The sequence below is a fragment of the Cupressus sempervirens genome, chromosome 4, assembly GCF_028749045.1.
Source record: "Cupressus sempervirens isolate cs-2001-9-10 chromosome 4, ASM2874904v1, whole genome shotgun sequence".
Taxonomy (NCBI): domain Eukaryota; kingdom Viridiplantae; phylum Streptophyta; class Pinopsida; order Cupressales; family Cupressaceae; genus Cupressus; species Cupressus sempervirens.
Window position 1 is genome coordinate 778,476,314 of NC_143121.1, and position 27,488 is coordinate 778,503,801.

General features: G+C 39.2%; 1 protein-coding gene across 1 annotated transcript in view; it reads left to right on the top strand.

Annotated features, from left to right (window-relative positions):
* The window catches only part of LOC149563704 (3-hydroxyisobutyryl-CoA hydrolase 1-like), a 275,341-nt gene that overhangs the window by 34,857 nt on the left and 212,996 nt on the right, over positions 1 to 27,488 (top strand). The window contains exon 5 of the mRNA XM_089826843.1: positions 9,080 to 9,148. Within this exon, the coding sequence (XP_089682969.1) occupies positions 9,080 to 9,148 (69 nt within the window). The remainder of the gene's footprint in view (positions 1 to 9,079; positions 9,149 to 27,488) is intronic.

Here is a 27,488-nt window from a genome sequence, read left to right on the forward strand (position 1 = left end):
AAGGCACAAAGTATGCAAGGAAACCCTGCTGTACGTCCACAGAAAAGAGTTATAAGCCCGTGGAAGAGAGTTTGCAACAGACGGAGGACAAACCCGCAGAGAAAAAAAAGGGGTCTCCACGGAAAGAAGTCCGCAGGGACATCAAGTGGAAAGAAGTCCGTGGGGACAAGTGCCCGTGGGACATCCTGCCCGCAGAGCATAGTCCGCGGGGACAATGCCCGCGGACAGGTGTCCACGGGACATCCTGCCCGCGGAGCACAGTCCGCGGGGAGAGCCCGCGAACAACCCTCTACTTGCTTTTTTTTTTTTTATAATAAATTTTTTTTTTTGTTTTTTTGTTTTTTTTAGAAAAAAAAATGAACAATACCTCAATTTTGCCTCTGACCGTCGCCATTCGGCAACGACGAGGGAGTCCCCTTTTGCGACAACGACAGAGTCTTCCTGGCATCATATATTTTGAATTTGGATCCGTTGACTGCCGGAGGTACCTTCTGCCCGTCCAAAGTTGATAATCTGATCTCTCCATTGTCGCTGACCTTTCGAATCTGATATGGTCCAACCCATCTGGCCTTAAACTTTTCCACTTTGATTTCATTCCGATCGTCGTACGCCTTACATTTGTTTTGTGCCACCTTCATCGCCCACTGTGCTTGCGGTCATCGCGCAACTGGATTATTTCCTTGTTGTCGGTGCCCTTCCACTAATTTTATGCTGCGGTGTAACCTTTTCTTTCCGCACGGTCCATTCACCATGTACCGGACAGTGGGATCTTTCGTTTTTCTGTGTTCAAACCGTATGTTCTTCGCCTTAGCTTCAGCCATGGCAGCTTTTCCTTCTTCCGCTTCCCTGCATTCCTCCGGATATTCATTTCCCTGCGTTTTGTCACGTTCATCGACCGTTAACATATTGCAACTCGGAAACAGTTCGTAGTCTTCTATCTGCCAGTGGAATAGGCCATTCACCGAGTCCAGGTCGTCGTCATTCGATCCTCCGTCAAGTGTCAATACTCCTTCGTCTGGTTCCATTCTCCTCTTTGCTTCATCGTCACTTTCGCCGTCACTTTCTGAATCTGACGATGCTGCCTCCTCACCGACCATTTGTGTATGCAGGTCAATTGTGAATCTTTTGCCTCCGCGCTCCATTGATAGGGTATTTTGTTTCCAATCATGTTTTACTTTTGCTTGCACCAACCAATCCCGTCCCAAAATAGCATCATATCCTTTTCTTTTTAATGGAATGACCACAAAATCCAATAAAAATGGTTGCGTACCAATGGTTACCAGTTGCGCCCTCAAGATTCCCAACGGTTTGATTCCGTGCTGGTCCGCCGTGAGCAACTGGAATGTAGGTGGCCACAGCGTTGGCTTTCCCAACTTCTTCCAGGTATCCTCCGGTAAGACATTCACGCCGGACCCTCCGTCAACAATTGTCTCTGTCAAAACATTTCCCAAAATCCCCATCTCGACGACCGCCGGATGTTGTCCGGATGTGAGTGCCAGCAGCATTGGGTCTGTTGTCATCACTTCCCTACTGTCCCTTCCTGTGTCCTCCGTTGCTTTTGAAAACGGTGTATGATTCAGAATGGCCGTTTGTAACTGGGGCATTGTGAGAAGGAGGTCACTTATCTTGACGGGTATCTCCGTTTGTAAGATCTATCGTACAATGTTTTGTTCTGCGAAGTTCCTTGCTAAGGTGCCGGTGATGTCCTTCAATTGAGATCTCCCTGCCGACGATGCCTTTGCAATTTCCACCTGTGCTTCCCCCAATTTTCTCTTTTCCTCCACTTGCCTCCGTGTAATTGCTAGAACCTCCTCTACATCCGTGCCGATAGTGATCAAGTTTACTCCAGACTTTGGACACTTGGAATCTTCGTGATCGCCGGGTCCGCACCATCTGCATAATAATTTTGGTGTGTTTGCTGCTGTACAATCCCGCGCAAAATGACCCCACAAATTACATACTCGGCATTGAACGATTAGCCGTCCATTTGCATCATACTGAGTTCGACTTCGGCTCCCATTGTTATTGTTATTATTTGTATTGTTGTTATTTTGCCCTCTGCTATTATTCCTGTATCCTTCGGATGTAGTACCGGCGGCATTCGTGTTTCTGCTACTACCCAACGGGGAAGCCTCTTGTGTGAGAAACACTTGCGGAGATCCTTTTGTCTTCACGTTAAAGGGGCACTCCTTTGTCGAATGGCCCATGATTTGACAAATGTCACAGAATTGGTTCTTTGGACACGATCCTTTAGTATGCCTGTCTATCTTACACTCCGTGCACCACAGCTCACTGCCTTTTGGCTCCTTCTGCATGTTTTTAAACTCCTTCATCATGCGAACCATATCCTTCTGTAGGGCACGAACCTTCTTGCTGCTGCCTTCGTCATTGCTACTATCATCTCCGTCAGGCTCGTCGTCATCCGAATCAGAGGAGCTAGTTTTCTTCTTCTTTGTCTTCTGCTCACTTTCAAGGTCCAGTGCTCTGTTATACGCGTCCACATATGATGACGGTGGCACAATTTTCATTTTCCTGTGCAACTTCGAGCGTAGGCCGTCCAGAAACCATCTTTTCTGCAATCCGTCCGCCGGCTTGCTTTCCATTTTGTTTATTAAGTCTTTTAATCTCCTGGCATAGACGCGGATAGTTTCGTGTTTCCCCTGTTTGGTATTGAAAATTTCTGCTACGATTTCATTATCATCCCGCAAGAGTTTAAATTCTGCTAGGAACTCCTTTTTAATGTTATCCCAGGTATCCAGCTTTTGTGGATTTGTATCCGAAAACCAATCAATTGCCACGCCCCGTAGGGTTGTCGGAAATTGTCTCATCCAGTCATCTTCATCAGTTATGCCATTTGCCCTCTAGATCGTTTCACATGTTTTGCAATGTCGAATGGGATCGACCGTACCATCGCCATTGAACTTCGGCAGTTTCTCTTTTGGTCCCGCCATCACAATTGGTTTTTGTAAACAGGCGTTGCTCGGTCCTGCAACACTGGTGCTCTTCACTCCCACACCGACGGTCTGCACTCCCACACCGGCGGTCTGCACTCTCACACCGACAGTCTGTACTCCCACACCGGCGGACTGGTCTCCCACACTGGCGGTCTGCACTCCCACACCGACGGACTTGTCTCCCACGCTGGAGGTCTGCACTCCCACACTGGCAGTCTGCTCTCCCACACCGGCGGACTGCTCTCCCACATCGGCGGACTTCTCTCCCACACCGGAGGTCCCGATAGCTGCGAACCTTGGTGAAGAAGAAGGATCTTCTGAAGTTGTTTCCTGCGGAAGTCTATCTCGGACGAAGAGGTCACTCCACGCTCGTGCTCCCTCGGCACTGCGAGCCGTGCGAGTTGATGCTCTTCCGTCTGAATTTTCTTCCCTCGGCGAACACAAATTCAAGAAATCCTCCCGTGCTTCTTCAACCAATTCCACCCGCTGCCGAGTCTCCTCCAACAATTCCTCCGTGCTTTGGTTTTCGTCGGCAATCTTCTAAAATCTCCGTCGGCGTTCGGCTTGTTGTGCCAGAATTAAATTCTCTTGCGCAGTACGGATTCCATCTTTTCCCTTCGCCTTATTTCGATCCTTGTCAGGCTGATTTGGCATTAATCTTCATTCCTCCCACTTCCAGATTCATAAGGCAACGGCGCCAAATGTTTACCGTACGGGTAAATTAATCAACACATACAGACAATGGAATAGAATAGCAGAATTATATTTGCATATCGAGACATACATTATGCTTCATAATATTAACGATAGTAGATTATTGATGATTTACAATGATCTTAGATGGGATATAAATAGTATCTGCCGAACCTTCCCGAAGGAGTCCGTCGGCCACACACATTACATCCGCTACAAACTATTACCCGTCGGCTACAAAATACAAAACACCGACGACAATCATTCCGTCAGCTACAGAAACACCGCCGGGACCATCCAGTCGGCTGACATTTTCCAAAAGTTCTCTCAAAAATACTGTGAATCTTTTTTCTTTTTTTCTTTTTTTCTTTTTTTGTGTTGCAGCACGGCTGAAGCCATCTTAGTAGTGTCTCAATACAAATATCAATATCTCAAGAGGCAGCCTTTGTACAATCTCCAATGCTTTCTTTTATAGAGTAAGGAAGGGCTGTTTACATATAGCTTAACTGAGACTTAACAGCTACAAATTTTTTGTGCAAACAACTCTCACTACAGAATTCATCTAACAATAGCATTTTAACTTAAGCTTTCAACCAAGAACTTATGCATGAGTCTGTATATATTATGCATGCCATTTTTTGAACTTTTTCTTGGTAATAGTATTACTTGCTTTGCTTTTGACTGGAGCTTTGAACCAGTGGGGTCATATATGGGGGACCCAATCCCTGTTTGGCATAAAAACTTATTTGAGTTTTAAAATTCCAAAATTTTATTGTTGCTGAGCCCTTTTTTGTATTCCAAGTATTCAACTAGACACTTGGAAAGCTTTTCATTGTTTGGCCCTCTTGGAAAATTGACTTGGAGCTTAGTGTTGATGTTCATAGTTTTGAACTTCTCTACTGCTTCCTCATCCATCGTCTGACAAAGATCTTCAATCTTATTCGTTAAAACTAGACGAGACTCTTGTACCAATGCAGTATTTTGCTGGTTCATATCTACCAAATTTGGACTCATAACTTGAAACACAAAATCTTTAAAATCATCTCTGAATCTATGAAGTTCATCCTTTTCTTCTGGAATTTTCTACAATTACCACACTAATACATCCTTATTGAATGTAATCACCATGATAGTATTTTCCACAAAATCCTTGTCATCAGGCTGTAATGAGTTAATTAATAATTATTGACCAAAATCTTGAAGGACACACCCATCTCCCATAATAGTGGCTAGCTGTCTCCATACATGTTATCTTTAGTCTGCATCATTTCTATAAATTTGTCCATTATCTACATTAAATAGTTGGGCTCTTGATGTTATTTACTTTCTTACTCTGGAGTCTGGACTACCCTTTTTCATCAGAATGTAAATCCATTTATCTAAGCCTGAGCTTTCTGTTTCAGCTTACAAGCTATCCTCTTCACCTTTGGTCATAAAAATTGGGACATTTGTAGGGCTTAGAGCTGAAGCTATTGGAGTTATTTATTGTTTTACAAATTTTCGAAGTAGTTGTAATTGTTTCTTAAGTTCTTTCTTTATGGCTTTCTCTTTAGCCATCTGCAAACTTAGAGTCTCCACCACTGTGTCTAATGAAACCACTTTGTCCTTCCTTGTGTTTCCACAAATTGATCTGGGTGCTCTTATAGTCTAAAGGTGTCATCTCTGGTGCATGCTTTTCTACTGTGGGTGTTGCAATTTTTGCAATTCTTTCCCTATTTTAATCCATCTTTAAAGTCGATATGTCTGGAGGCTTCTTTAGACTTTCTTGACTGACCATTGGGTGTAATGCAACTAGGACTGAGGGCTGTGCTTGTGAAGTCATCTTTCTGTTTAATAATCTGAACCAAAATTTTGCAATTTTTTACAGTTTGTCACAGGCTGATCCAAGATAATCCTTTCAACATGTTTTTGTACAAGACACTTGAATAATCACTGTAGCATCAATTTACAAATCACAGTAACTCATTTCAAACAGAAAATTAACATATAAAATTGTCAGCAGGAAATTAATTTAACTTTGTATATTGCTGATGTGAAATGACATACACAATTTTTTTCTATACAGCAGAAATATCATTTACAAAGAACTAATATTGGCAAGTGAAGTGCTGACCTGGGCTTGGAACAGTCCACACTCCAATCGGTAACCTTTTGTAACCATTTCTCCTAAGCTTAAATTCCCTTTTCATGCCAGTACAACATCTCATATTTAATGTACGAAAACATTATTATTGATGTAGGAGCATCCTGGGTTGCCTTGTTATCCTGCTCATTTTGTTCATTCTGCATGTTGATGCTGAGTTATTGTAGCTCCAGTGTACGCCAAGTGACTCTTCATTCGCCAAGTTACCCAGTGTACGCCAAGTGACTCTTCATTCGCCAAGTTACCCAGTGTACGCCAAGTGACTCTTCATTCGCCGAGTTACCCAGTGTACGCCAAGTGACTCTTCATTCGCCAAGTTACCCAATGTACGCCAAGTGACTCTTCATTCGCCAAGTTACCCAATGTACGCCAAGTGACTCTTCATTCGCCAAGTTATCTAGTGTACGCCAAGTGACTCTTCATTAACCGAGTTATCCAGTGTACGCCAAGTGACTCTTCATTCGCCAAGTTACCCAGTGTATGCCAAGTGACTCTTCATTCGCCAAGTTACCCAGTGTATGCCCAGTGACTCTTCATTCGCCAAGTTACCCAATGTACGCCAAGTGACTCTTCATTTGCCAAGTTACCTAGTGTATGCCAAGTGACTCTTCATTAACCGAGTTATCCAGTGTATGCCAAGTGACTCTTCATTTGCCGAGTTACCCAGTGTATGCCAAGTGTTAGCATTTGGACATGATTTTTGCGAGCCGACTTGTGGGATTTATTTTGTTCGCAACATTTATGTTAAGATATTTTCTTGGGATGCATCCAGACTATTGTTGGGTTGACCTTCCTTTTATGTAATGTTCTTGAATAATCTGTAAGCCATTTTGGCAAGTATATATAGTGTTTAGGTTTAGAGTTAGGTAAGTTTTTGGGAAGAAGATTAGAGAGCAGAACTGAAAGTGCGAATTTGCAGTTGGATCTTTGAATGTGAATGTATTTGTAATCGGCCGTAACCCAAAAGGCCTTACAGCTGGGCATGTATGAAGATATTTTGATAAATCAATAAAAGTATTCTCTCTTCTTCTTTGGTTGCTGTTCCTTGTGTTTGCTTCCGTTGTGTTAACTCTTGTAGGGTGGTTTGGATAGCTGGGTGAGCCTTTGGCCCTAGTTATTCATCCTTTTGCCTGCGTCAATTATAGTGGCTGATCCCTTTAAGAAGGCTTTGCTGGCCATAATGAAACTTCAAAAAGCTGCAATTAGCATGTTTCAAGACTTTAAAGCTTCCTCGTTAACCATTCCACTCCTTTATGAGGTGTTCTTAAAATGTACGATACCTTCCTTAGTAAGAATAGAAGGAAAGAGTATGGTTGGGCAAAGTCCTAGCAACTTTAAAAAAATATATTAAGTATTAAATTTATCTCCTCCACAAAACACACATTACAATAGCTATTGATTGATAATCCACTAGCACATATGACACTTACAATTTCTGCTGTTTTACTGCTTACACACCACATTAACAAACCTATCGTTTGATTGTGATCTTAAAAATATTGTACCTGAGAATCAGAAGCTGGCAAGTCAAACGAATTTATTATTCCTCCATTTAAGCACAATTGTAAATCCACTATAGATTTGACTCAGAGAAAATCTTTCATTCCCAAAGCCAAGCACCCCTAGGATTTTTGCCCTCGGGTTCAAAGTTGAACTAAAATTCCAAAATTTGCAATCCAGAGAAATAAAATGTACAAGATATCCAAATGAGCCCTTTGATCCTATATTATATTTTCTCCAAGAACTTTCAAGAAATTTTAATATTTTCTCATTCATGTCTTAATCAATTAATCACCTTTATGGCCTCATAAGGTGACTTTATTTCATTTCAACATTTTAACTTATTTACTTTATATAGTTAATTAATTTAAGTCACTTGCAGCAACTTATGGTAACTTAATTTTATTACTAGTTAATTCTCTAAATTAGCTTGTAAGAATAGAATTAGGATAATGACATTTATACAAATGCCTAAGATGGAGAAGGAGACATTACATTCTGGCAGCAAAATCCAACTTGAGCTAAGTTGGGCCACTAGCATGGAGTTGATTTTGACGAGAAACTTAGATTAGCTACCACATGACTCAGAATATTCAGAGCCTATTGAAATGTGTGTTTGGTGTTCTTTGAACACGACAAGTCGTTCTGCTGACTTGGGCAAGCATGGAGAAGATACAATCAAGTTGTATTTTTGATCCAAACTTGATCAGTCAGGTAGCTGAGATTTGCATTATCTCAACGAGAAAATTGAATTTTTGAATATTCAAGTGATTGATAAGTGAAAATAGAATTTGCAATTTTTAAGTACCTCTCAAAACTCTTGAGCATCTTTGTAAAGAAGAGGCATGCCCTGAAAACCTTTTACTCAATAACTTCATAAAAACAGAAGATATTATATTTGTAATATATTTTCCATTTATTGAAGTGTTTTACCATCCAAATAGTCAAGTATTGAAAAGTTTCCATGTTTTGGATGATGTGTTCACTGTTCAGAAATGAAATATCTGAATTTTATGTTGAATATTTCAAGCAAGGTTGTATGGGGATGGGGTTGGGTACTTAGGGTACTGGTACGACTATTTTTCAAAATAGGGGATGGGGGTACTTGCGTACGTCAAAACCTTTTTATCAATATAATTTAACATTTATAGAAAATCTGAAATTGTTAGTCATGACAGTGGTTTTTCAAAACTAGAACAGTGATAAAGTTTGCAAATGTAATGTTTTTATTTAAAGTTTCAGATTTGCAATATGTTTGTAGTAATAATATACAATAATTTATAAATGTTTAGATACATAACATAGAAGGCAGACTTTAAACTCTTCTGACTTGAACAGTGATAAAGTTTACTCTTAATCAGTGTTAATCAGTATTGTATCGAAGTTTCAAACTGATTATGTATTGACTTAAGCATGATAAACAACAAGCTGATTACTCAAACAAAAAACCGAAACAAAAAATCAGAAATCTTAATCAAGATCCTTAGCTGTGATGCTTTCCACTGAGTACCCAGTACTTGGGTATGTGGGCAGGCATACTAGGGGTGTGGGTACGAGTACACATGCAACCTAGAATATTTGTGAGCAAAAAAATAAAAAGGGCTTTGAACAGTAAACATATTTAGTATATTCTGCCAAAAATATAAAAATTTCTCATCTCTGCTTATGCTCTCTTGCACTTTATATTGCCAATCTTCTTTATGTATAGGTTATTAAATGTAAAAGCTGACCCATTAACTTTTTTTAAAGATGGACTGTGATGATGGCATTGACTGTTGTGACAATGCAGAATTGTCGATTGAAAGAGCTATATTTGAAGTGGGAGAATGATAACAATGTTAATGTATTGATAATCAAGGTATGTCTATATGCTAATGAAACCAACAGGTGAGGTGCTCTATTTTAGTGATTGGATTATTTATCTTATAGTGATGCAAATTGAGCTCCTATTGAGCTACTCATGCAAAATGTTAGGATGTTTATCATAGTGTTCAAATGAAAAGTTGTTTGGAAAGGAGAATGAATGGAGTGAGATATTAAGTTTCATAGACAATCAATTAGGAAACGAAAATTGAGAAAATCATCTAAATCAAAAGATGGATAAAATTTGTAACATTTAGGTTTTGATGAATTTTACTGGGGGATACAAAGATCAATGGTAAAGAACAGGGCTACATGAGATAATAGGAGACATCATGAACTTCTATATGTTTGAAATAGACCCTTTATATTTACTACTAAGATGATATCTGCTACTGATTGCAAAGCAATGAGAAGAATTATAGGTAGATGATTTATACTAGAAGTTGCCAAGCAATCTGATTTTCTTATTCAAATCTGTAGCCAAGGAACACCTATGATCAAACTACTTTCTTTACTATGATAGATCTATATAAAACCTTTGTCGGTTTCCAAGTATCACAAGCACTGACTACTACTATAAATAGATTTCCAATAATTACCAAATTTTGACATATAATTGACACTGTAATGTCCCCACGTCTAGGCTTATGGAATTTGGAACTAATTCCTTCAAATTGTTTATAAGAGACTTCTTACTAGTCAATGACTTTACGTAAGGTATAAAATCCTTGCAATTTAAGATGGACATTCTGATAACTGTTGGATGACTTAATACTATATTCACACTTAGTGCTCTAAGATCTTTATTAATTCTGGCAAGATTAGGTTGGAATGAACTTGACACTCAGTACCATTCCCTAAAACGGTCTAAGAGTGGACTGCTGATATAAATATTATTTCATAACCTATAATATTCTGGACAGTATGACTGAAGATCCCCTTTTTGGCACACTCTATTGGCGCTGGAGCGCACACGGTGCTGAGACTGTAATGTCCCCTCTTCCAGATTAGGTCTGAATGTTGTAACCTTTAGAATCTGGATACTGATTTATCCTTAACGCTCTATTTAGTGTTCTATATCAACATTTCACTATCTCTACATCTTATACAAATCTCTTATATTCCCTTTTCAATTCTAATGAACGTTGATTTCTATGAATGATGGCAATGCTTCTATATTTCCTCAGTTATGGTGATGCTGACTGTTTCATTTTGTTAGACAACCTTCCATCAAATATCTTCAGCATTACTTATTCCCCTATTCTTCTATTCACTGGCGTGGTGAGTAAACTTTCACATCATGCCAGTTTGTTTTCTTTCTATCGAGCCTGAGAGGTTTGTCACCTTCATGTCGGATTGTGTTCTCTTGCTCGGTGGTAGTGATTTACTCAACTGGTTATTACTCCCGTCCATGGGTATGACTTGTCTTTCTTCTCTGGTTATGTCCACTTCAGAGGAGACAGTGTTGCCGTCTGTTGTTGGTAGAAATTGTGTAGCCGACGGGTTCATGTCGGTAAAGATTGTGTAGCCGACGGGTAGATTAGCATTGTCATGTAGCCAACGGACCCTTTGGGAAGGTTCGGCGGGAAGTATATATACCCTATCTGGGATCATTGTAAATCATCATCATAAGCATAATGTAATGTCTTTGGCATATGCGAATAATAGAAAGAGTATTGCTGTTGCTGTTCTGATTTGTTGTCTGTGTGCATTAATCCATTGATCTATGCGGTAAACATTTGGCGTCGTTGCCCGATGGACCTGGAACAAAGGTTGGAATGAAGATTGATGCCGAATCAGTTAAACAAAAATAAGAATAAGCTGAAGGACAAAGATGAAATTTGCACAGCTCAAAGAAATTTAATTTTGGCGTAGCATGCTAAATGCAGATGGAGGTTTCAGAAGATTGCCAATGGACACTGAAGCGCTGAGGAATTGTTGGAGGAGACTCGACAGTGGGTGGAATTGGTGGAAGAAGCAAGGTAGAAATTTTTGAACTTGTATTTGCCGAGGGAAGAGAATCTAGACAGAAGGGAATTAACTCGCATGGCTCAGAGTGTCGAGGGAGCATGAGCATGGAGTGAACTCTTCGTCTGCGATACACTTCCGGAATGGGAAGACCCTTCTTCATTAGAGAACACAGTTGTTGGAGATAAGACAACTGTTGGAGAGAGTGCCGGTGTGGGAGTGCAGAGGGTTGGTGTGGGAGTACAAAGTGCCGGTGTGGGAGTAAATAGTGCCAATGTTGCAGGACCAAACAACGCCCATGCACAAAATCCAGTAGTGATGGTGGGACCAAAGGAAAAGTTGCCAAAGTTTGATGGCGATGGTACAGCCGATCTGGTTCGACATTGTAAAACCTGCGAAATGATTTGGAGGGAAAATGGCATAACCGATACAAACGAATGGGTTCAGTAGTTTCTGGCCACCCTACAGGGTGTTGCAATTGACCAGTTCGTCGATGCAGATCCCCAAAAATTAACCACTTGGGACAACCTTAAGAAGGAGTTTACTACTGAATTTCAACTGCTCCGCGATAACAATGAGATTGTAGCCGAGATATACAACACAAAACAAGGAAAAAATGAAATAGTTCGAGTTTACGCCAGGAAATTAAAAGACTTGACAAATAAAATGGAAAATAGGCCAGTTGATGGGCTGCAAAAAAGATGGTTCATTGAAAGCCTACACCCGAAGTTGCGGAAGAAGATGAAGACTGTGCCGCCATCGTCATACACTGAAGCATACAATCATGCAATGAACTTAGAAAGTGAGCAGAAGACAAAAAAGAAAAAGAAGAGTAGTTCATCTGATTCAGATGATGACGCGTCCTTGGGAGAAGATAGCAGCGATGATGAAAACAATAGTAAGAAGGTCCGAGCCCTCTAGAAGGACATGATCTGTATGATGAAGGAATTTAAGAACATGCAGAAAGAAACGAAGGGAAGCGACCTATGGTGCATGGAGTGTAAGACAGAAGGTCACACCAGAGGGTCCTGTCCAAAGAACTAGTTCTGTGACATCTGCTAGATAATGGGACATTCCACAAAAGAATGCCCCTTTAATATGAAAACAAGAGGACCTCAACAACTGCTCTTGACATAGGCAGCTTCCACGTCAGGAGGGAATGAAAACACAAACATTGATGGTGCCACTTCGGGGGGGTATAGAAATAATAGCAGAGGGCAAAACAACAATGCGAACAATAATAATGGCAGAAGTCGAATTCAGTGCGATGCAAACGGCCGGTGGATGGTTCAATGCTGAGCATGTAATTTGTGGGGCCACTTTGTCCGAGATTGTACAACGAAAAACACACCAAAATTATTATGCAGATGTTGCAGACCCGGCGATCATGAAGATGCCAAGTGGCCGAAGTTTGGACTGAATCTGATCACAGTCGGGACGGACGAAGAGGAGGTGCTAGCAATCACACAGAAACAAGCAAAACTATACCCCGACCCAGAGGAAGAAAAGAAGAGGCTGGAGAAAGTACAGAGGGAAATTGAGAAAGCAACATAAGTGGAGACATCTCAGTTGAAGGACACCACAGGCACCTCACCAAGGAATTGCGTAGAACAGAACATTGTACGATAGATACTACAAATGGAGGTACTCGTCAAAATCAATGATCTGTTGATCACAATGCCTCAGCTCCGATCGACACTCTCAAATATCACACCAACTACCAAGTTACCAGAACTAGGAAGAGGGAAGGAAATTGCTGCCGGTGGAGAAGACCCAATGTTGTTAGCCCTCACATCCGGATGGCATTCGGCAGTCGTGGAGATGAGGGTTCTGGGAAATGTGCTGACGAACACAATTGTCGACGGAGGGTTCGGCGTGAATGTCTTACCCAGGAAAAGGAAAGATCCCACCGTACGACTGCGTAGAAAGAAAAGCTTACGACGAAACACTGATATATTAGAAGGGTGCCGATAGTAGGGAAAACACATCGTACAGTTGGCACAAGAAATAAAGAGAACAGGCTTAATAAAAACTTCAGCAATATAGAGTGAAGGTTCTAAAATCAAGAATATAGTTATTGACGGCAAGGGAATCCAGCCGACGAAATTGTAGGCACAATGGGCCACGGAGGTGACATAGAACAGACGCAAAGCGTGGCGTGATAAGCACTTGGAACTGAATAGGTTTCACTCGGGGCAGTTGGTGTTGAAGTATGACGGACGAAATAAACCATGAAAGTTTAAGGTCAGGTGGGTTAGGCCATACCAGATCCGCGAGGTAGCTGACAATGGAGCAATAAAATTGTGGACCTTGGACGGATAAGAATTGCCTCAGGCAGTCAACGGGTCGAAGCTGAAGATGTATCATGCTAGGAAGATTCCCTTGTCACACAAGGACGAAGTTCGAAAGACTCCCTCTTTGTCAAATGACGGAGTCTGGAGGGAAAATTGAGGTTGTATTTTTGTTTTTAAAAAAGAAAAGAAAAAAGAGAGAATAAAAAAAAAAGAAAAAAGAAAAAGGAAAGCAGAGGGAAAGAAGCAAAGTTAAAGAGAAGAAGAGAGACAAAAGTGTGCCCGTGGGCACATTTGCGTACTGCTGCTCCACGGGTAGGTGGTCTCGCGAACACCTGTCCTGCGGGCAGCATGTTCCGCGGGTGGTCCCGTGGACACCCCTGCGGGTGTCTTGTTTTCCCACGGGCTCCTATTGTTTTCCTTGGATGTTTTCATCTTCCCATGGATGTTTTTGTGTTCCGGTTGATGTTCCTTACCTTCTGCGGATGCCTATTGTTTCCCCGTGGAATAACTTCTTATTCGGCTGCCTGTTTATGCCGACAGTTATTATGCTACTCTTTTGCAGGTTCTTTCTAGATTTCTGTTCAGCCGTCGCTCCATCTTCTCTGCCGTGGCTTCTCTTCCTTGCATCCGCAACATTTCTTTTTCAACAACAGACTCCCTCTCTTCCGCAGCGTGAACACTTTTCCAAGGTAGTGAAGAGCTTTTCTTCTCACGAGCTATCAAGCTCTTTATTTCCATAGACAACTGTGCATTGAAGGAGTTCACAACCTCTCCTTTGCAGACTTCAATTCTTCCTTGTATCCCCACAGGTTGCAACATTCTTTTCGAGCATTGATGTGCTTTCTAACCTTCTCTCCATCAACACTCTGTTCATTTTCATGCTCATGTGAGGCGACATTATGTAAAGGAGAAGACTTGTAGAAGACATGCGGTTTTGTTGATAGTGTTGTTGGTGTGATAAGTTGATCGTCGAGAGTGAGTGTGGTGGATGGATTGGGTATTGTGTGAGTATTTTCGTCTGTTTTTCCACCATGGTTTCATTCCTTCTTCCTGTGGCATGTCTCTTCTTGTAGGGTAACACTCTATGCTTCCGCGAAGGTGTTTGTGAGTTCAGTGGTAGGTGTTTTAAATCCCATGGAATGAGCTGTCAATTCTCGTGGTTGATGTTGTAACCTTCCACGGATGCATCTTAAAGCAACAGGTGAATACGACACATTATAGAAACAAAACTAATGAAAGAGGCACAACAACAGAAGAGCAGAGGAAGGAGCCAAACAAAAAAAAACGACGACAAATTGAAACAGTTCGGAATAACGCAGGATGCCAAAGGGAAGGGAAAACATCAGTGGTGGAGAGAGCACTAGAGCAAGCCTTTTAAGAGGGATGTTACGCTTTGAGGCACTTGGAGTAGGTGTTGGGCGTAAGACTGTCTTGGTGGATGCATAGAGAGCTTGAGAGGAGTTGATCATCCAGTTGAAGGCAGTACAGCGACACTTGGCTTAGGTACTCGGGAGTTGGAAGCAGAGAAAGCGGTATGAGTGGCTATCAAGGTCAGCTTGATTAAGGAGACAGTATTGTGTTAGCAGAGGCTACTGATGCATCGTGGGTTGGAGACCAGTTTGGTGCAGGCACGAGACAAATGTGAAAGTGATGTTCTAATGACCCTGCTCAAATTTGATCCCAAAATGCTGATAAAGGTTCAAGAAAACTCTTTGCATACAAGGGTTATATGACTGATATAAAATTTCAGTTTGCTTTTATGGCTCTTTCCTTCACTTAGCATCAATAAGAATGCTTGCAAGAAGACTTTGAATTGACTAAACAATGACCTAACATGAATGTGCAACTTATTTTGACAATATTCAATGCATATATGTGATTGAAACTACTTGCAATATGCAGCTACAACAACTAGTAATTTTGACAAACACTTGGGATGCAAAAATTATAACATTATTTATGCCAAAAAAGAGAACTTATAGCCAATTGACATTTTGTCAAACAATTGACATGCAAACTAATAAGCTGATCATGAATGATAAATACATATTTAATTACACTATATCATACCAGCAACTTATGTCTCCTTTATTGCACATAAAATGTCAACTACAATGCTAGTATGAAATGGTCAAGACTCTTGGCTTACATCCGCATGAATAATGTTTAATTCTGTTACAACATTTCACCTACAGCCTTACCTCCTAATATGCATCTAAATGATAAGAACAATGCATGTAATATCCAAAAGAACCTGATTGTAGATGGCTGTAATAATTTTCTCCAATGCTGCCTTTCTGCTTTGCTTTTCACTTGCTTTTTCTGGATTTGCTTTTTCGCTTTGCTTTTTCGAACTGCTTTTTTGGATCTGCTTTTTTGGACATGCTTTTTCGGACTTTTTTTCGGGCTGCTTTTTCGGATCTGCTTTTTCGTATTGCTTCCAAAAACTCAAACCCTCAGGTAGTCTAAGTATACAAATTAAGCTCAACTTGAAATGGCTGAATACCACTTCCAAAGTGCAACCCTTCAGAAGGTCTTTCACTTCTTCAGTTATGCAATCTCTTGAGAGATATTGTTCTCAAGGATTATACTGAATATTTGCAGTCTTAGATGGTGCCACAAATGCTCAAGAGAAAATGTAGTAGAATTATCAAATCCGGTATATCCAAATGAGAGGCCAAGCCCTCTATTTATTTACTTTTCTAAGAAGTTACTAAGGATTTCTAGAAGCATCCTTTTCTAAGAAGTTACTAAGAACTTCTAAAAACATCCATTATAAAATCCCATTATAATGCACTTTTATAATAAATAACTTTATAAAATAAAAAGTGCAACTCAACTTAGAATTATGACATGTAGGCCCAATATAAGAAGTAATGATAAAATATAAATAATATCTCCAAGAGCATAATAAACCATCCAATCCCCAAATAAACGCCAGAATGACTCTCTCATCACAACCACCCGTCTACGAGAGTCCGTGATAGACGGATCCGGCACGCAAAATGATGTCAGCCAAAACGGGGACATTATAGTCTGCCCTTCCTGAAATTGCTTGTCCCCAAGCAATGGCCGAACAACAAACCAGTCAATCCACCTGGATCCCAAATGAAGTAGTATGTGACATCCTTGTGGACATTAAACCAACTGCAAATCAACATCATCAAGACCAACCACATGTCCTGTAACATAGCACCCAAAACTTGTGCGGGTGATGTAGAAGTCAGAATAACACCAAAAGGCAACTCCGTAGAAGATCTAAGAAATCTCTTCCTCCCTGTATCCACCCATGTAATATATATTGGACTGGAATCCTAGTCATCACCAACATGCATTGAAAAAGATGTAGCTACAGGAAAACCATATGCACTCATGCTAATTGTATCAACAATAGGTGTAGCCGTATCAAAATATATGGACATAGGAACAACACTAACAGCTGCAATAGAAAACTTAACTGAATCTGGAGTTGATGAAATCTCATAATCAACATGTGTGCCATCATTAGAACACACATCAACCACTGCATGCATACTACTAAATTCCTCATTGGATGGTTCAACTGACATAGAAGTAGTTGCTGATATGACAGTATCCTCGCATTCTCGTAATCCCACTATTGCTGCATCGTCATCTACTGACAAAGCTTCATATGTGAACTCCTGACTCTGCACATATGACTCAATGCCAGATTGTGAATCAATTATACTAGAGCATAAACCCACATTGACTGACTCTGCTGAAACATCAACATCATAGCTAGGTGGCTCTATATGTGTCTTGATCCCACTTGAGGAATCAACTACCTCCTGCATTGGAGCAACATACAAATCATCAATATTGATGCCCATTTGTCTAGCCATAAGCTGCAACATCATATCCATTCGCCTATTCTGCTCATGTTGCATCATATCCATTCGCCTATTTTGCTCCTTTAATGTATCCAGTAACCTGATCATTATATTTTCCTGATCTGGACTGATATACATTTTGTCAAACATTTTTCTCTCTATTTGGCTATTCCAAATTCCCAATAAGACCTCCACAGGATGGTAGGACTTATAGCTTTGATACCATTGTACTGACCCTGCTCAAATCTGATCCCAAAATGCTGATAAAGGTTCAAGAAAACTCTTTGCATACAAGGGTCATATGACTGATATAAAATTTCAGTTTGCTTTTATGGCTCTTTCCTTCACTTAGCATCAATAAGAATGCTTGCAAGAAGACTCTGAATTGACTAAACAATGACCTAACATGAATGTGCAACTTATTTTGACAATATTCAATGCATATATGTGACTGAAACTACTTGCAATATGCAGCTACAACAACTAGTAATTTTGACAAACACTTGGGATGCAAAATTATAACATTATTTATACCAAAAAAGAGAACCTACTGCCAATTGACATTTTGTCAAACAATTGACATGCAAACTAATAAGCTGATCATGAATGATAAATACATATTTAATTACACTATATCATACCAGCAACTTATGTCTCCTTTATTGCACATAAAATGTCAACTACAATGCTAGTATGAAATGGCCAAGACTCCTGGCTTACATCGGCATGAATAATGCTTAATTCTGTTACAACATTTCACCTACAGCCTTACCTCCTAATATGCATCTAAATGATAAGAAAATGAATGTAATATCCAAAGGAACTTGATTGTAGATATCTGTAATAATTTTCTCCAATGCTGCCTTTCTGATTTGCTTTTTCACTTGCTTTTTTCGGATTTTCTTTTTCGCTTTGCTTTTTCGAACTGCTTTTTCGGACTGCTTTTTTTGGACTGCTTTTTCGTACTGCTTCCAAAAACTCAAACCCTCAAGTAGTCTGAGTATACAAATTAAGCTCAACTTGAAATGACTGAATACCACTTCCAAAGTGCAACCCTTCAGAAGGTTTTTCACTTCCTCAGTTATGCAATCTCTTGAGAGGTATCGTTCTCAAGGATTATGCTGAATATTTGCAGACCTAGATGGTGCCACAAATGCTCAAGAGAAAATGTAGTAGAATTATCAAATCCAGTATATCCAAATGAGAGCCCAAGCCCTCTATTTATTTACTTTTCTAAGAAGTTACTAAAGACTTCTAAAAGCATCCTTTTCTAAGAAGTTACTAAGAACTTCTAAAAACATTCGTTATAAAATCCCATTATAATGCACTTTTATAGTAAATAACTTTATAAAATAAAAAGTGCAACTCAACTTAGAATTATGACATTTAGGCCCAATATAAGAAGTAATGATAAAATATAAATAATATCCCCAAGAGCATAATAAACCATCCAATCCCCAAATAAATGCCAGAATGACTCTCTCATCACAACCACCCGTCTACGAGAGTCTGTGATAGACGGATCTGACACGCAAAATGATGTTAGCCAAAACGGGGACATTACAGATGTGACAGAAATAGATCTATCTTGTTGTAGTTAGTCAATTAATGTATTTTGTTTGTTAATTTGTTTCGAATATTTTGTAATTGTCGTCTAGAAATTGTGTAGCCGACGGGGGGATGATGTCGATAGAAATTGTGTAGCCGACGGGTTCATATCGATAAAGATTGTGTAGCCTATGGGTTCATCTCGGTAAAGATTGTGTAACCGACGGGTAGATTAGCATTGTCATGTAGCTGACTGACCCCTTTGGGAAGGTTCGGCGGGAAGTATATATACCCTATCTGGGATCATTGTAAATCATCATCATAAGCATAATGTAATGTCTTTGGCATATGCGGATAATAGGAGTATTGCTGTTGCTGTTCTGATCTGTTGTCTGTGTGCATTTATCCATTGATCTATGCAGTAAACACCGTCTATGCATTGATTTACTACTGTGCACATGCCCCTCATACAAATCAATTGTATATTCCAATGTTTGCATTCATCATCCCCTTATGGTCTCTTAATATTTGTGGGTATAAAAATCTTTGTGGCCAATATTGATTGCCTTTGGCTGTGACTATATCTTCGTACTCCTGTACATTGTTCTCTTTGTAAACTTTGTGATGCAATCTGCTATGTTAGGATTGGATCGATTTCTGTTTGCTGTGATTTCCTTGTTGTCTACCTGACTCAATCTGTCTTCCTCTATCTCCGTCGTGTGTCTCCTAGTCTTTGCTATGGATGATATAGGCAACATCCCTTCTTGTTCAATGGTTCTTCCTAAGTGTCTTCCATGTTTCTCCTATTACTATTGTCTTACTGAATCCCTTTACCAGCTACTTTGCGATCTTTTGTGTATGAATGTGTGTGTATGAAGGTGAATGTCTTCCATAGACATCTGTATATTCCCTCTACGAATTGATACCGATGCCGGACTGTATCTGAATCCTCCATTTCGCTCATCTCTAATGGATGCCTAGGTCTTCATATTTCTGGCCCCTAAACTCCTCATGCTTGTTTCCGTCAGTTCTGCCTTGGTCAAGATTTTTATGCCCTGTGCCTTGGATATTCTCTTTGCTGAGTCATTGTGGTAGCATTGCAAATCTTTTGATTATTGCTTTCATCTCTTCCAATTTCGATCGTAAGGATTTTTTATTTCTTCCCTACCCCACCCCATTCTCCGTAGCTTATGCTCCTTTATACTTGTGTTGGATGGAAGAGGTACGAGCTTTCAAAGATCTTCATCCATTAAATTGTATGTTAACTATATGATCATTTAGATATAATTTTTTTTTTTTTTTTGATCAATAAACGGTCGAAGCCTTGATTAATTTTATAATTAAATAAAGGTATTACAAAGAGTCCCCTGTTTTGATAGGCACTAGTAGGGAAGAACGGGGAAAGAAACCCTCCAGTCTTGCCCGGGACCGCAGTCCTATATTATACATTGATAAAAGGGGCATACCCCAGTTTTTACATTGATAAAAGGGGCATACCCCAGTAGATATTATCACAATTTTTCATTACAAACGGTTTCGGGGCATACCCCTATTATTTACATTTACTTTCCTGGCAAGTACTATCCAAATATTGTATCCTCTTAACTCCAAACTAGAAGAAAGATCTAAAGTAAGAAATCTGCTCATATCTGTCTTTTGGCTGTCTAAATCTTTCCTACTAAACTGAAACTCTGTCTATAAGAGCACCTTCCTTTCCATTCTGTGCCAACTGTACCTATCTTTCTAAAATCTTTTCAAAGAACTGATTAGTCACAAACAACTCTGACTGATAATGATGATCTTTCAGCATCTATACTAAAACCTATTCTGAAAACCTATCCAAAAAATACCTATTCTTTCCAAATTTAAAATCAAAATATAAGAAAGGGAGGGAAATTTTAGAACCAAAATGGAATATCTCCAGATCATTACCTGTGAACCACCAACTGCCGGGGAAGCAGTAATACAGTGATGACAATTTTACCAAGACATAGATATTATAAAAACCTCAAGTCATAGATTAATCGAAGATGTCTTCTCATAGCATATATTTTAAAAGACCATACCAGTAGACTAAATCTCTATCCAAATTAATTCCTAAGAATTATCCAATAATCCACTCTTTCACGAAGGCTTGAGTGTCCACCGTTTCTATTTCAATAAACAAGAAGATACCCTGTTTGGACTGAGGGGCTGAAAATAAATGCTCCAGCAATTTTATCGAGTACTCCTCCAACAAAACTAAACCTCATTAATCTTGCTCAAAAAGGAATATCTGGATATCTCAATAGAAGCCTAATTCATACAGCGAAATTTTAAAGAGCATATCCTCTAATTTAGATCAGAACACTGATATTTATCTATGATAATCCCATAAACCTGATAGGAAACAAACGGAATACAGTCATATTAGGAAGCATTTATGAGATGAAGATTCTGTTTAAGCACTTTTTAAAAAAATACACTTACAGGAAATCCAGAAGAATTAGTTAAGCACTATTCTAAAAAGAAGCAGAAGGAACCCAGAAGTGATTTAGCATAGAGACGAATTAGCTTTATACTATTCATTGATTAGAGGATTACTCCATAAAGTCCTAATTTTAGCAGATGATCAGTTACTCACAGCCAACCACTGCACCTACTGCATTCAGGCTTTAAACTGAAGACTACTGTTTAACAGACAAAACAACATATACAAGTTTTCATCCAATACCAAATTATAGGGGGTTTTGATCTTTCCGAATACTATCATATTCATTAGATACAACTTAGAAAAGTTTCTTATATGAGAGCAAATTAGACCCTAGACCCCCAGTATACCCAAATCATCAGAAAAAACAGAGCGCAAAAAAAGGAGTTATCTATCCGTCCGATACAGAATTTGACATATTAGTTTATGCGACTGCTGAACTGATCCAGAGTCTAAACAAAACCTAAGTCCAGATTCTACGAGCTATATTATCAAATTACATATAAAAGTCCTTAATACTGAAAAAACCTACCCTATCCTTATTCTTTCCGTGTAACCATAAGCACTTCGGGTTCATCTTCTGTATCATCCATGGCCATATTCATGGGTATTTCGATTCGTAGTGAGACCCTGCTCTTTTTTTCAGATTTGAGGATGTCGAAATTGATAGCATTCAGATCGTCGAAGGAGACTCCCGGCTCAATGTAAGCATTAAACATTTTGAGGTAATTGTAAGCCCATTCGTTGCTGTCTTCTACAATGATCCCTCTCCAGCGTAAAAGGAAATTAATGCTGGCTTCCATACGGGGCCATTCCTTATAGAAGGCTAGGCCTTCCCTTACGATTAGGGCTTGTCGACGCGGGGCCGTCTCCAATTCTTCATCACCCACTAGGAGACCCATGTATTTTTCAGGGTATGGAATTCTGCCTTTATCGTCTATGCTGCATACGGCCTTTTTCAACCCCTTCCTCCACACCGGGCTGATAATGTCAAAGCAAAGCCATATAATGTCATCCTTAGGGATCTTTGCCCTAACCATTATCCCAATGAAAGAGCCGATAATGGAGCTGTTTGTCCTCCAGGTTGCTGAATAATCAAAGACTTCTTCACCCAGTGCCCTACTTACAGCAAATCTTATCATGTCATCGGTGATTCTCAGCAGCCGACTCCATCTTTCAGGCTTGATTTTTCCTAAGAAAGCCATAGTTCTAGATTCGGTCGAGTGAAAGACGTGAATGTTGGATTCCATCTTAAAACAGAGGGCTACAATGAAAAAGGTTCTAAGCAGGGACTAAGAGGGGAAGAACTATGATCAGAGAACTTCACTCTTAACCTTTCCTTCTGTTACAATCCTGGGAATGCATTAAAGCTTAAATGAACGAGCGGTCATTGTCACAAACTGGCTTGAACTCTATAATTAACATCACACAGGTGTTGAAACCATACTTCGTACCCTGTCATGATAAACTTAGGTCATTCAAATAAGCTTGGGAGATCCTTACCATATCTTGTGATGATGGAAATATGATCATGCTCAGATCTGGCATGCTTGGATCAAACGGGAAATATCTAACTATGTTTAATAATTCCGCTGGAAACAATTTCAGCGAGACATTTAGGGAAAAAAGGACTACACGTACACTTCCTAATGAGAAAGAATGACGCAAATTAGTATCAACGCTGAATAATCATTAATTTTGCTTGTAGTTGGAGGTTTTGGACTTGTTTATCTAATAATTTGATTACGGATGCTAGTTACAGTTTATAGATAAGGCGTTATTTATTAAAGATTATAATAATAGACGTAATCCTAAATCAGTAGTATTCAATAATTAAATTCTTGTTATATTCTTATAATGCTTGTTAATATTCCTATCTTACACAAGTATATAAATATCTCTGTATAGATTAACATATTTAATCTATGATTATATATATATATATATATATATTTTTTTAGTAATTTTTAATAATTTAGACCTTTAATTTATTTTTAAATAATATAAAATAAGTGATTTATAAATATTATATAGGTTAATAAGTAGTTGGATATTGGTATTAGCAATATTTTAAAGAATATAAGTATTTAAAAGTATGATACATTGCTTAAATTATGGTTTGAGATAGTGTGATCATGTTTCGATGAATATTAATGCTTTTATGGATTGACCGAATATAACTGCAATGCATTAATTGTGGATTCGAATTTGAACTAGATTTGGGCTTGGGATTAGTCCAAAAGGAACTTTAATATCAATCTGCAGTTGGTTCTTGATTCTCCTTACTATCTTTAACTTTCTTCTTTTTGTACTTACATATTATTTTATATACATAACTATCTAGTTATTATAGAGGAGAAATAACTGAATTGAAAAATAAGTTTGATTCTCCATCCGCACCCTTATTGGCAAGTTCATTTGCCAGCGAGTTACCTTCTCAATAAATATGACTGATAATGATCTCCTTGAAATGCTCTAATAATATTAACACTTCTTGGAGTTTAGAGTTCAAGACCCAATTTGGGGTCTTTTTTTGTCTGATTGTGTTAAGGACGACTTGAGAGTCGCCTTCAATGTGGATTTTGGGGAGGCTTAATTTATGACAGAGCTGAAGACCCTTCTCCAAAGCTTCAAGTTCTGCCACGTCATTGGAAACAGGTGGAAGAGGCGCTGCTAGTTTTGCTACCCATCTGCCATTCTCATCATTTATGATACATCCTACCCCGGCTATGCCCGGGTTCGCTCTTGCTGCACCATCAAAGTTCAATTTGTGCCAACTTGGGGGAGGAGGGGCCCATTTGCATTTTGCCCTTGCCTCCTTATTACTAAATGCATACACCAGTGGCGGATTGATAAGATTGGACCATTGTTTCTTCATAATTCCATCCCAATATGAGAAAGATCCTTCCACATGTGCTGTCTTTCTCAGATTAGCATTCATTACTTCTACTATTGAAGCTTCTAGATTTAGTATAAATCTGCCTAAATTCCACTCTTGATCTTTAAAGATATGACGATTTCTTTCTTTCCATAATTCCCATACAACTATGGTTGGGCAAATATTCCAGATTTTCCTGAAGACCCCATGTCCCATATTTGTGGGCCATGAGTGGAGGAGCCCATTAAGAGAGTTCTGAAGGGGGGTAGCCCAATTTAGTCAGGACTTGAGCCATTCCCAACAATTTTGGGTGAAAGGACAATTGAGAAAGAGATGATCAGCATCTTCATTGCTCTGTTTACACATGACACACCAATTGGGACCAATTATACCAAATCTAGAGAGTTTGTCTGCTCTCAAAGCTCTGTTCTGAAGGGCAAGCCATAGAAAGAAACTGGCCTTAGGAAGGCAGGCTGTATCCCAACACAACTTTAATGGGATCTCCACCGAGTTCCATTGCTGTGAATGAATAATAGCCTGACAACCTTGTTTCACACTGTATACTCCATCCTTTGAACCAGCCCAAATAAGACTATCTGACCTTTCGGATTGTTTCATTTTTCTATTCGAGATGATCTTTTTAAAGGCTACAGCTGATTCCGGATTAAGATCTAAACCATCTATTAACCGCCATCTCCAACGAAGTTCCCCATCAATCAACTCTTTGATTTTGTAATCTTTAACCTTACTATCCTATAATGATTTCAGCTTAATTATTAAGTTTTCTAAGTTGGGGGATGAGTGTAAAGGGGGTTACCCATCCCAGGAGTCTTCCCAGAACAAGGCTTTATCCCCTGCAGCCACGTCCTACGTTAGGTATTTGCTGATAATACCCCTACATTTTACCATGAAATTCCAGCATTTCGACCCTTTAGGAAAATTTCCCATCCTGAACAGCGATTCCGGCTTCGTTGGATCCAGATATTTATAATATAAAATTTTAGCCCATTTGTGCTCATTTTCTTGATATAGCCTCCATACAAGTTTAGCTCCCAAAGCCTCATTTTGCCATTGTGGCTTCCTCAATCCTAAGCCTCCACATTCTTTAGGTTTGCATAAATTGTCCCATTTAATAAGAGCGAGTTTCTTATCATCTTCCTTATCCTTCCAAAGGAAATTCCTAAGTTTGGATTCAAATCTCTTGGACATCCAGTTTGTGAGAGGAAGACATGCCAAAGGAAAAATTGGAATGGCTGAAAGGACTGATCGGATCTTAGTAATCTTACCAGCCTTAGAAAGCCATTTATTCTTCCAACTTCCAACACGCTTATCAACCTTTTCAATTGTATCCTGCCAAACTTTGGTATATCTCGAGTTCTTTTCCAGGGAGATACCCAAATACTTGCATGGGAACATACCCTTTTTATATCCCATAATTCCACAAATCTTGTTTTCCATCTCCGGAGAGGTGTTCATGCAGAAAATTTTGGATTTTTCTTTATTAACCTTCTGACTTGAAGCATCCATATAATTTTGAAGTATACTTTTAAAACCCATAGCTTCTTGGATAGAGCTCTTGCCAGGTAGAATGGTATCATCTGCATACTGTTGATGGGTAATGTTAGGGAGATTTCTGGTAACAGAAATCCCAGAGATCTTCCGTAGCTGATAAGCATAGGAGACTGCTCTACCAAAAGCTTCAGCCATTAGAATGAAGAGAGAGGGAGATAGAGGGTCTCCCTGCCTAATACCCCTGGAGGTTTCAAAGAAACCTTTAGGAGTCCCATTTATGAGAACAGAAATCTTCGGAGTAGAGATAAACTTGAATATTAGATTTACCCATTGATGCGAAAAGCCGAATGCTTCTAGAACTTTACAGAGGAAATGCCAATCAACCATATCGTAAGCCTTCTGTATGTCTAATTTCATAAACATACATGCTTCCTTATCTATGGCAGCCGAGTGAATAACTTACTGAATTATGAGTATGCCATCCAAAATAGATCTTCCTGGAACAAAACCTGTCTGTTCTTCAGAAATCAATTTTGGCATGATTGCCTTGAGTCTATTAGCTATAACTTTTGAGTAAATTTTGTAAATGGTGTTACACAGAGCTATAGGACGAAAATCTCCAGGATGTTCCGGACATTCCTTCTTAGGGATTAGTGTGAAGAATGAATAATTGATTTCAGCCAGCAAGGATCTACCATTTCTTGAAGCTTCAATTGCTCTCCATAGGTCTTCTCCAAGTATATCCCAACATTTTTGAAAAAAGAAAGCTTGAAACCCATCCGGGCCTGGAGATTTATCTGGACTCATATTAAAGACCACAGTCTTTACCTCTTCCAAAGTTATTGGTCTATTTAGATTTTTGTTATCTTCTGCAGTGACCAATTTTGGAATAAATTTGAGCATTCGGGCCTGTGCCTCCCCATTAGACCCTTCATAATTGTTAAGTAGAGTTTTAAAATGAGATACTATCGTGTCTGCTATTTCTAGTGGGTTTTCTGTATGCAAACCTTGCGGAGTCGGGATACTTGTTATTTTCTTTAGAGATCGGTTCTGAATAGTTGAATTGTGGAAAAACTTTGTATTTCGATCTCCCTCTTCCAACCATTTCTCCCTGGATTTTTGTCTCCAGAAGGTTTCCTCTTTGGATAAAATATCTTCCTGTTTCATAAGGAGCTCTTTTTCTAAAGTGTATTTCTCATAATTCATACCATATTTTATAATTTCCTGATTCAGATTTTTCAGTTTATCTTCAATTTCCAACTTTTCTTTAAAAATGTTGTTGAAGTGTTCTCTGTTCCACCTCAAAATGTTTTCTTTCAACAATTTGACTTTAGAAATAAAAATGAACATTCCGGACCCAACGAAGTTCGCTTGAGTCCACCATGTTTTAACCAGTTCAAAGAATATCGGATCTTGAAACCACATCTTCTCACACTTAAAAGGATTTCTGTGAGGTTTAAATGGTTCTGAAATCTCCAAACATACAGGGAAATGATCCGATCCTGCGAAGGGTAGGATAGAGGATTGAAAGTCCTTATTATAAGAAGAGATGTTTCCTACAATAAAGAATCTATCTAACTTTTCCGCAATGTAATCATTATCCTTTCTTCTATTATTCCACGTAAATATACCATTACTTGATGGAATTTCCAATAGACTAAGTTTGTCAATCCATAATTTGAATTCTATGGATGAGAGCGAGAGATGTTGAGGGGGTATGTAGGTTGGGGGGGACACTGGTTTTAAATTAGATTCAACATCTGGAAGATTAGAAGGCAATGAGGCGCTTCCCGGAGGGGACATAGTTTTGAATG